Here is an 11,775-nt window from a genome sequence, read left to right as displayed (position 1 = left end):
CTTTATCGACTTTGTATGCAGTGTTTCTTCCAGGCATCTCCTCCTCCCACCCCCCCCCCCCCCCGAAGAAAGTCTACCCCCCCCCCCCCCAAAGAAATGGAATTTATATAGAAAGCATACTTTTACCCCCCCCCCCCCCCCCCCCCAAAAAAAAATATCAAGTGCCCCTAGCCCCTAGAGAAAAACGTCTGGAAGAAATACTGGTAGTATGTTTAACCATCTAACTCTTGCTAATTATAGTCAGATAGGTTTTACTTGTGGTGTTTATCGAGTATCTATAGGTTGAGGGACGGTCTAAGCCTCCGGGTGAACGGTGATAATGTGGTTTAGACCATGTTTTCTATTTCAGATTTCTTGTTTAGGAGTTCTGGGATGCACGTGACCGCTGAAGCGTAACCAGTGTAACATCGTCACGCCCCTGACGATATCACCCTCTCACCATTACGTACAAGATCCTCCTATGCCAGTCTCCTATAACTCCCCCCAGCCCTGCTCACCGCCTGTGTGACCTGCCAATGGTTAGCCTTGGTTCATTGAGTGACTACATTTTTGTCACCGGTCAGTGCCCTTGAGTTTGTGACACATGTTCCAAGAGGTCAAGGTTGCGATTTAAAAAATCGATAACAGATTTACATGTCGAATTTAACATACAACATTTAGAATACAAAACACCATACATAAAGGCATATATTTAACTCACAAAACATACATAAATACATTCATTTAACATAGAAAACACCCTATATCTGTATAAGTTAAAGATGTTTTCTTAATATAGGATAGACCTATCTATATCACAAAGTAATTTTTAACATTTTAGACTATTTTTTATTGAGTTCTAATTTATTGTAGCATATGCCGTATTAAATGTTCCTTTACCATGCCCGTAGCACAGTCTTTAACTTAAATAATTCTTCATTTATCTCCGACTACCAGTGTTTCAGTTTGTGTGTTTACAGTCAAAGTTCTCCATGAACTGGACGAGGTGGTCAAATGTTGGCCGCTGTTCCGGACAAAGGTTCCAGCACTCGGCCATCTCCACGTACAGACCCTCCGGGGCGTCCTTGGGTCTCCGCAGTTTGTAGCCTCGTTTGACTTCCTGCGCCACCCTGTCGTCTTCCATACCGGAGTAGGGCGCGCCCCCTCGCGTCATCACCTCCCACAGCACGATGCCGTACGACCAAACATCCGACTTGACGGAAAACTTTTCCGACGTCAGCACTTCCGGGGCCATCCAACGCACGGAATATAAAACGTTATTTGATTGGCTCGCTTTATTTTTTAAAAACCTCGTCCAGCCAATCTCAGATATTTTTACAATATTGTCTTCACCCACTAGGATATTGCATGCTGCTAAATTTCGATGAATGAGATTCTTTTCTTCAAGATAGGCCATACCTTTTGCTATTTGTGTCCCCATGTGCATCAAATCAACGAAAGTCGTCTGTTCGCTACGTAAAAAATCCACCAGCCTTCCATTGGACATCCTCTCCATGACAACAAAAACCGCATCACCGCTGTCACACAAAGCGTAAAGACGAACTATATTTTTATGCTGAAATGTCCACTTTTCCTGATCTTCGTGGATAAATTCGTCAACCTTAATTAAATTATGTTTCAGCTCCACAATTGCCACATCTGTTGTACCGTTTAATTTACCTTGGTAAACTTTTCCAAGCCGACCCACCTCTAGAACCAAACCTATTTTTAGATTTTCGCGAGGTATCACAAGATCCGATACTTCCGGTGTGATTTTGGAGCAAGGCGTGGTCAGCGTTGTACACACGCCATATCCGTCATACTGTAAGTGTCTGACCAGCTCCACGCAGCTGATGAAGCGGATGTTTGCGATCACACACTCGCCACTTCCGGCGGCCATCTTGATTGGGTAGTGTCTCACGCAGGTAGCGCCATCTGTGTCCTGGTCCCGAACACTCAGCACCTTGACGCCAGCTTCCGTGACGTCATCGCGGATGAGAAAAGACCCTAGCGGTGACGGTGCCAGCAGACTCTCAGAGTCACGTGACGAAACGTGACCCAGATAACACTCCAGAGATTCCAAACCCTGGTCCGCTTTTGCCTCCCCTCCATAAGGTTTTTTCAAGCAAGGGGACGTAATCACATTACGCTGTGTGTAATGTTGAAGTAGAGCCGAGTAGTCGGGGAATTCTTCCCCCTTCTTGATGGACCAGCTCCCGTTGTCAGCGGGGTAGATCTTCCAGTACCCGACGCAGTTCCCTTCACGGACCCGGCCGTCATGGAAACATAACTCGTGCAAGTCAGGGTCTGTGGGGGACGTTCGAATAAGGTAAGAGCCGAGGGGAGATAACTTTAGAATGGTATCACACTCCAGGTTGGATAGCTTCCCGTGGAAACAGTTCATTGTGCTCGTAGGTCAAGGGGGGACTACAGGCTGTGTGGAGGTGACGGTGTGTGGGTTGTTGGTGACAGTGTGTGGGTTGTTGGTGACAGTGTGTGGGTTGTTGGTGACAGTGTGTGGGCTGAGGTGACAGTGTGTGGGTTGTAGGTGACAGTGTGTGGGTTGTAGGTGGCAGTGTGTGGGTTGTTGGTGGCAGTGTGTGGGTTGTTGGTGACAGCGTGTGGGTTGTAGGTGGCAGTGTGTGGGTTGTTGGTGACAGCGTGTGGGTTGTAGGTGGCCGTGTGTGGGTTGTTGGTGACAGTGTGTGGGTTGTAGGTGGCAGTGTGTGGGTTGTTGGTGACAGCGTGTGGGTTGTAGGTGGCCGTGTGTGGGTTGTAGGTGACCGTGTGTGGGTTGTAGGTGACAGTGTGTGGGTTGTAGGTGACAGTGTGTGGGTTGTTGGTGACAGTGTGTGGGTTGTTGGTGACAGTGTGAAGGCTGAGGTGACAGTGTGTAGGCTGTGGGTGGGCAGTAGATCACCAACTTGACAGTCAGCTGACTACTTGTCCCAATCACTCTCCGTCTGTTGTGACTGAAAGAAATGATTTAAAAATTATTTTTATATCCAATATTTCAACGAGACAAGCATCACGAATATTGGGCTTGTAAGTTGTTAAAGTAGCTTACCAAGTTCTCGCTCCGGTAGTTGCCAGCTGGCGTTTTTTTGTTTTTTCAAACCAAATGTGAATATTTTTTATTTATTTTTTTTTTAAGTTTTGAAATCTACTTTCGTTTTTGGAATAAAAAAAACTCCGACAATAAGTTGTTTTAAGTAAATTAAGTTTAAAATAACACACACACACAAATATATTATATTTTATATAGATCTAGATAGATCTAGAATACAACCTGTATAATAATAATACATCTATAATCTATATAAAATATGATATTTATAGGATTAAAAGATTTCAATCGTAAATCTGAAATCAAGCCTAATTTAATTAATAAATATATATAGCCTAGATCTAGAGTCTAGATTTCTAGATCTAGAATTCTATATCTAGATCTATGACTTTAAAAAAAACCCTCTTGAAAATTCCGACTTAGACAGTAACATACGACTTACAGGATTTATTTTTAATTTATAGACTCAAGAGTAGTCTAGAGATCTAGATTCTAGATCTAGTTTCTTTTATTTTACAGTGTAGTTGACTGGAATTAATTACTAAATTACTAAAATTAGGCCTAATAAATAGGCTATTTATTTACTTTAAGACAGGTAGACTAGAATATGTTCAATATCAATTTATATATAGAATCTAGATTATTCTAGATCTAGCGAAGTTTAGTGTAGTCTTGTTGTAGAACTTAAGAACTAAATCTAGAGTGTAGGCAACTGTAGTAATTTAGATCTAGAATCTAGTACTGTGTGACGTCATTTTAGGGGGTGGGGGTCTGGCTTTTTGTGACGATGTGTAGGGGGAGGGGGGAGGTAAAAATCGTCAAAAAGATGCGTGACGTCATTTATAGATGACCCCCATGGAGAAGATCCACACAGAAACAGTTTAAGGAAATGGGCCTAACATTCAAACAGGTAGAGGTACCAACATGATTTTAGAGATTATGTAGATATACATATATATATATATATATATATATATATATATATATATATATAGGGGGAGGGGTAGAGAGAGAGAGGGTTCATCTGTAAATTGCATCACACATTTTATGATGATTTTTACCTCCCCCTCATAAAGGAGGGCAGTAAAAAGAAGAATGTATGACAGCTGGGTAATCCTAATTTATATAATCAGATTATTGTGGTAAATAAAAGTCAACATATCTAGCCTAACAAAATGCCATGAATTTAAAATATATATTATGACTTAGAGAAAGTTTGGTGAAATGGAAATATCTGCAAATTTGATTTATTGATGATGTGTAACTTGTTTATATTATTCCTTTGGAGCTGATATTAATAAAATGTTAATGAAATTATAGAGTTTTATCCAATTGATGTTTCTAAAGCCTTGCATGAACTTAATTTAAATATATTTAGCTGCTAAAGATATTTTACCATTATTTCAAACATCATCTTCTGAAATGTTGTTTTCTATCTCTAAACCTTCCACAATTTCTTCAAGTTTCAAGAGATATTTTAACATCATTGCCTACTTCCCACAGTTCTTATGTTCAAAATTTGCAATTTTCTGAGAAACAAAGTAATAATAAATTTGTACCCAGTGTTTTAGTTTCAGCTCCATTAAAATTTAATAAACCAATCAATTTCAAAATTAAATGTTTCTTATCCCATATGAAAGTAGTCTGTTTTATTTAAGAAAAATCACCTTTAAAAAAATTTAATGTTTGAATGTCAATAAATTGTTGACATGGACTGGTTTGCGGGTAAGCTTTTATACTTAGTGTACAATAAAGATTCAGTTTTGATGTCAATATAGTTGCTTCTGAAAGAATTAAACTATAAACAATAGCATTTATATTAATATCTCAATGGCAGTTCAGTATACTTTCATCATTGTTTTCAAATAACAAAACAGAACTACAGTTTTAAAATTGAAAAAAAAAATGAAAATAATTTCATAAATGGATGGTTTTTTAATTACTTAAAACAGAAGATGCATCAATACAGCATTACAATGTATATGATTAATATTTCTTTTCATGGACAATCATCATTTAAATTCTTCATTAAAAGTTAAATTCAGCTTCCTTGTGTCTAAAAATCCACATCCATGCTGTTCCATTTACCTAGAAATTAAATAAATAATATTTTTAACAACTTTCTGTAATATGAAAAAATTAATCATTGATTAAAACAGACAGCCAACATAGCAGTTGAATTAAAATTCACCTGTTTCTGTGACATTTGCATGTAAAATTAGAGTGTTCAGAGGTATATACCCAGCCACCTTTAATTTCCCTATCTTGAGCCAGGTACTCATGAGAGCTGGTACTCATGAGACTTAGGACATCATACCAGGACTAAAACCAGGGATCTGAACTCTTATCTTTTAGGATAGAAATGTAAAAGCTACTGTCTGACAGTCCCACTATCAAGCCATACATATTAATACTTACAGTATATAATCTTAGTAGCAACATATTCTTTAAGAATTAGAACACTGAATCGATTTCAAACTTGGGCTTAAGCTGAAAAATGGCTTATTATAAAAAAAAATTCAGCTCACCTTTAGTTCAAGATCAGCACCAATAGCCACAGTAAAGTGTGAGAAAATTGCTTGCCAAGTACCTAGGGAATTTAAATATAATAAATTATTAAGTTTATCCATTTATTATATTAAAATAATTATTTAACTAATATGAGATATTAATATATATATATATATATATATATATATATATATATATATATATATATATATATATATATATATATATATATATATATATATATATATATATATATATATATATATATATATATATATATATATATATATATATATATATATTTATAAAAGGTTTAATTTATTGTAAAGGTTCAGTTTTCTATCTACTTAGCTTGTCTTAAAAACTAAAATATCTGGTTTACAGTTAACCATATCTTAACTATTACAAAACTATTAGTTTCATTTTCATTACTTGTAACTAAAAATTGTAGTCAATAGATCTAAAACTTAATTCTATTAACAGCTAACTGTAACCATACTGACTCTGACCAATTTATTAATTTTTGTACCCTGTAATTCATTAATAATTAGGCTTATACTAAAAGGCCGAAAGTTATCAATTGTAGATTTTATAGTCCCTAGTCTAGACTAACAAGACTAGCCTACAAGTCTAATAGTACTAATACACATGATCTAGTTTATAAGTTTACTACTAGGCAACTTGCTAGAAGACTAGTACTTAACCAAACTTTAACTTGCTAAAAATAAAAGGGCCTAATACAATAATAGATGGCCTAGTAATACTTTTTTTTTACTGTGCTACTTACACTGCTTTTGGTACTATTACTACGGCTAACTAACTACTAACTAAACTCTATTGTAGCTTGATGGAGATCTATCATCTTGCTCTTCTAGTAGTCTACACTACTTACTACTTAGAAAGGTAGTAGCACTACTGTAACAATTTTAAACTAAATTTAATCTATATATTACTAGATCTACTCATTGCAACACTGTAGTCTGATAAGTCTGTAAGCCCTAAATGTATCTAGACCTAGATTCTAGTCTAATTTAGTTTCAGTCTAGTTATTAGTACCTACACTCTACAATAGTCTACAGTACTCTACACTACACTCTACTACTACTCTAATCACTCTACTGGCTACTGATCTAGTAAATAGCTAGAGTAGATCTAGTCTAGATTCTAGATATAAAAAAATTAATTTAAAATTAAAAACAGGTTAGCCTTACTAGGCATTACTAGCTCTTACTAAACTTAACTAGGGTAGGATTTACCTAAACTAGATTCTCTAGATCTAGATTTTAGATCTAGGGCCTACCATACTACCATCTGCAACTAGAATCTAGATCTAGATCTATTCTACTATCTCTATCTAGATCTAGTAATACTATCTATCTAGCCATCTATCTACAAGCTACTTCTAATAACTATATATTTATTAAATTATATAGTATAGGCCTACTTCTAAAATATTAAACAGTAATCACTGAGTAATCAGTACTAGAGTCTAGTTCAGTAATCTAGCTAGATCTAGATCTATTAACATTAACATTGTTGTCTAAGTTCTAGATATCTAGATCTAATATCTAGAGATCTAGATCTAGAATCTAGATTCGATTAATAAGTAAGTCGTAGGCTGAGTGAGACTGGAGAAGTCATCCTCATTTTCCTGTTGTTTTAGTTTTTACCGTCATCCTTTTCTTAATATTTTTAATATTTTATCTAGATCACTAAAATACTAGATCTAGAATCTAGATCTAATATATTCTAATTCATGAACTTATACTCTTAGAACTAGATTAAAGCAATGTAGATCTTAATAGGTAGATTCTAGAATCTAGATCTAGATCTAGGTCTAGGTCTGGGAATCTTAAGTCTCGTAGCAAAGACTGAGTAGAGTCAGAGTAATGTCCCCTAGCCTTGGACAAACTATCAACAAAAGAAATAAAATCAATAGGCTATACTTACCGCCACAAAACTTTTATATTCAAAAATGCATACACATGTGTTTGTTCCCATCCATATGAACAAAACAGCGTTGCAAGTTTTTACAGTTGTTGCATTTCTGGAACGTTTGATGATTTTGAAATCTTGAAGCGGGACCTACTAACAAATAGCCGCCATGTTTTTTGTTATCATTGGGAAACCCCGTTCACAACAATTGATTTAGTTCGAAAACTTTTATCTCTCCCTGGCTAACCAGACACGAATTAACGCGAGAAAGAACGATAAACTTACAAGTTCTATAAGCGTAACAACGATAGACAGTTTTATTTACGCAACCTAACGATAAAATCACATTCATAAACTTCACCTAATGATAAAACTAGATTCATAAACTTCGCCTAATGATAAAACCAGATTCATAAACTTCACCTAATGATAAAACCAGATTCATAAACTTCACCTAGCTATAAAACCAGATTCATAAACTTCACCTAGCTATAAAACCAGATTCATAAACTTCACCTAGCTATAAAACCAGATTCATAAACTTCACCTAGCAATAAAACTGGATTCATAAACTTCACCTAGCTGTAAAACCAGATTCATAAACTTCACCTAGCAATAAATAAGATTCATAAACTTCACCTAGCAATAAAACCAGATTCATAAACTTCACTTAGCAATACAACCAGATTCATAAACTTCGCCTAGCAATAAAACCAGATTCATAAACTTCACCTAGCTATAAAACCAGATTCATAAACTTCACCTAATGATAAAAACCAGATTCATAAACTTCACCTAGCAATAAAATCAGATTCATAAACTTCACCTAGCTATAAAACCAGATTCATAAACTTCACCTAATGATAAAACCAGGTTCATAAACTTCCCCTACTGATAAAACAGATTCATAAACTTCCCCTACTGATAAAACAGATTCATAAACTTCACCTAGCTATAAAACCAGATTCATAAACTTCACCTAAAGATAAAACCAGATTCATAAACTTCACCTAGTGATAAAACCAGATACATAAACTTAACCTAATGATAAAACCAGAATCATAAACTTCAACTAGCTATAAAACAAGATTCATAAACTTCACCTAATGATAAAACCAGATTCATAAACTTCACCTAATGATAAAACCAGATTCATAAACTTCACCTAGTGATAAAACAAGATTCATAAATTTTACCTAGCTGTAAAACCAGATTCATAAGCTTCACCTGATGATAAAAACATTCATAAACTTCACCTAGCAATAAAACAGATTCATAAATTTCACCTATCTATAAAACCAGATTCATAAACTTCACCTAGCAATAAATCAGATTCATAAACTTCACCTAGCAATAAAACCAGATTCATAAACTTCACTTAGCAATACAACCAGATTCATAAACTTCGCCTAGCAATAAAACCAGATTCATTAACTTCACCTAATGATAAAAACCAGATTCATAAACTTCACCTAGATGTAAAACCAGATTCATAAGCTTCACCTAGTGATAAAACAGATTCATAAACTTCCCCTACTGATAAAACAGATTCATAAACTTCACTTAGCAATAAAATCAGATTCATAAACTTCGCCTAGCAATAAAACCAGATTCATTAACTTCACCTAATGATAAAAACCAGATTCATAAACTTCACCTAGATGTAAAACCAGATTCATAAGCTTCACCTAGAGATAAAACAGATTCATAAACTTCCCCTACTGATAAAACAGATTCATAAACTTCACCTAGCAATAAAATCAGATTCATAAACTTCACCTAGCTATAAAACCAGATTCATAAACTTCACCTAAAGATAAAACCAGATTCATAAACTTCACCTAGTGATAAAACCAGATTCATAAACTTCACCTAGTGATAAAACCAGATTCATAAACTTAAGCTAATGATAAAACCAGATTCATAAACTTCACCTACTGATAAAACAGATTCATAAACTTCCCCTACTGATAAAACAGATTCATAAACTTCACCTAGCAATAAAATCAGATTCATAAACTTCACCTAGCTATAAAACCAGATTCATAAACTTCCCCTACTGATAAAACAGATTCATAAACTTCCCCTACTGATAAAACAGATTCATAAACTTCACCTAGCAATAAAATCAGATTCATAAACTTCACCTAGCTATAAAACCAGATTCATAAACTTCACCTAGTGATAAAACCAGATTCATAAACTTAACTTAATGATAAAACCAGAATCATAAACTTCAACTAGCTTTAAAACCAGATTCATAAACTTCACCTAATGATAAAACCAGATTCATAAACTTCACCTAATAATAAAACCAGATTCATAAACTTCACCTAGTGATAAAACAAGATTCATAAATTTTACCTAGCTGTAAAACCAGATTCATAAGCTTCACCTGATGATAAAAACGTTCATAAACTTCACCTAGCAATAAAACAGATTCATAAATTTCACCTATCTATAAAACCAGATTCATAAACTTCACCTAATGATAAAACCAGATTCATAAACTTCACCTAGCTATAAAACCAGATTCATAAACTTCACCTAGTGATAAAACTAGATTCATAAACTTCACCTAGTGATAAAACCAGATTCATAAACTTCACCTAATGATAAAACCAGATTCATAAACTTCACCTAGTGATAAAACAAGATTCATAAATTTTACCTAGCTGTAAAACCAGATTCATAAGCTTCACCTGATGAGAAAAACATTCATAAACTTCACCTAGCAATAAAACAGATTCATAAATTTCACCTATCTATAAAACCAGATTCATAAACTTCACCTAGCAATAAATCAGATTCATAAACTTCACCTAGCAATAAAACCAGATTCATAAACTTCACTTAGCAATACAACCAGATTCATAAACTTCGCCTAGCAATAAAACCAGATTCATTAACTTCACCTAATGATAAAAACCAGATTCATAAACTTCACCTAGATGTAAAACCAGATTCATAAGCTTCACCTAGTGATAAAACAGATTCATAAACTTCCCCTACTGATAAAACAGATTCATAAACTTCACTTAGCAATAAAATCAGATTCATAAACTTCACCTAGCTATAAAACCAGATTCATAAACTTCACCTAAAGATAAAACCAGATTCATAAACTTCACCTAGTGATAAAACCAGATTCATAAACTTCACCTAGTGATAAAACCAGATTCATAAACTTAACCTAATGATAAAACCAGATTCATAAACTTCACCTACTGATAAAACAGATTCATAAACTTCCCCTACTGATAAAACAGATTCATAAACTTCACCTAGCAATAAAATCAGATTCATAAACTTCACCTAGCTATAAAACCAGATTCATAAACTTCCCCTACTGATAAAACAGATTCATAAACTTCCCCTACTGATAAAACAGATTCATAAACTTCACCTAGCAATAAAATCAGATTCATAAACTTCACCTAGCTATAAAACCAGATTCATAAACTTCACCTAAAGATAAAACCAGATTCATAAACTTCACCTAGTGATAAAACCAGATTCATAAACTTAACTTAATGATAAAACCAGAATCATAAACTTCAACTAGCTTTAAAACCAGATTCATAAACTTCACCTAATGATAAAACCAGATTCATAAACTTCACCTAATGATAAAACCAGATTCATAAACTTCACCTAGTGATAAAACAAGATTCATAAATTTTACCTAGCTGTAAAACCAGATTCATAAGCTTCACCTGATGATAAAAACGTTCATAAACTTCACCTAGCAATAAAACAGATTCATAAATTTCACCTATCTATAAAACCAGATTCATAAACTTCACCTAATGATAAAACCAGATTCATAAACTTCACCTAGCTATAAAACCAGATTCATAAACTTCACCTAGTGATAAAACTAGATTCATAAACTTCACCTAGTGATAAAACCAGATTCATAAACTTCACCTAATGATAAAACCAGATTCATAAACTTCACCTAGTGATAAAACAAGATTCATAAATTTTACCTAGCTGTAAAACCAGATTCATAAACTTCACCTAATGATAAAACCAGATCCATAAACTGGAAGTAAAGCCTCATATCCCCAAGTGTGCCGTATTTTCACCCCCAGGGAAGATCTTCTACCCTATTGACCAGTCAGGCACCTCGAGAAGGAAATATTTACAACCTTAAAAATATTTACGACAAACGTAGTGATATCTAAATTAATAACAGTGAAATACTCGGAGTACATACGTCCTATACTCGGATATACAACAATATTTCTCGCAACAAATAAAAATGTCCGGACGGAATC

At 34.3% G+C, this 11,775-nt stretch overlaps 1 protein-coding gene and 1 long non-coding RNA gene across 2 annotated transcripts; both read right to left on the bottom strand.

Annotated features, from left to right (window-relative positions):
* Positions 1-822: 822 nt before the first annotated feature.
* LOC131951465 (tyrosine-protein kinase SRK2-like) lies at positions 823-2,545 on the bottom strand. The gene has a single exon (XM_059313884.1). It carries the CDS (start codon positions 2,381-2,383, stop codon positions 941-943), a length of 1,443 nt encoding a protein of 480 aa, XP_059169867.1. The 5' UTR covers positions 2,384-2,545; the 3' UTR covers positions 823-940.
* Positions 2,546-4,950: 2,405 nt separating this feature from the next.
* On the bottom strand, positions 4,951-7,676 carry LOC131951435 (uncharacterized). The gene is made up of 3 exons (XR_009388423.1): positions 7,508-7,676; positions 5,575-5,636; positions 4,951-5,134 (listed from the first exon to the last, which is right to left on the bottom strand). It is a non-coding gene; the product is annotated as an uncharacterized LOC131951435 (long non-coding RNA).
* Positions 7,677-11,775: the final 4,099 nt, after the last annotated feature.

The sequence above is a fragment of the Physella acuta genome, unplaced genomic scaffold (genome assembly GCF_028476545.2).
Source record: "Physella acuta isolate Inbredline_101_S28 unplaced genomic scaffold, ASM2847654v3 ptg000813l, whole genome shotgun sequence".
NCBI lineage: Eukaryota > Metazoa > Mollusca > Gastropoda > Physidae > Physella > Physella acuta.
The sequence above is the reverse complement of the archived record's forward strand: the minus strand, read 5'-3'. Positions and strand labels throughout refer to the sequence as shown.

Excerpts from the sequence above, each read along its gene's own strand:
- LOC131951465 (XM_059313884.1), bottom strand. The coding sequence starts at position 2,383 with ATGAACTGTTTCCACGGGAAGCTATCCAACCTGGAGTGTGATACCATT.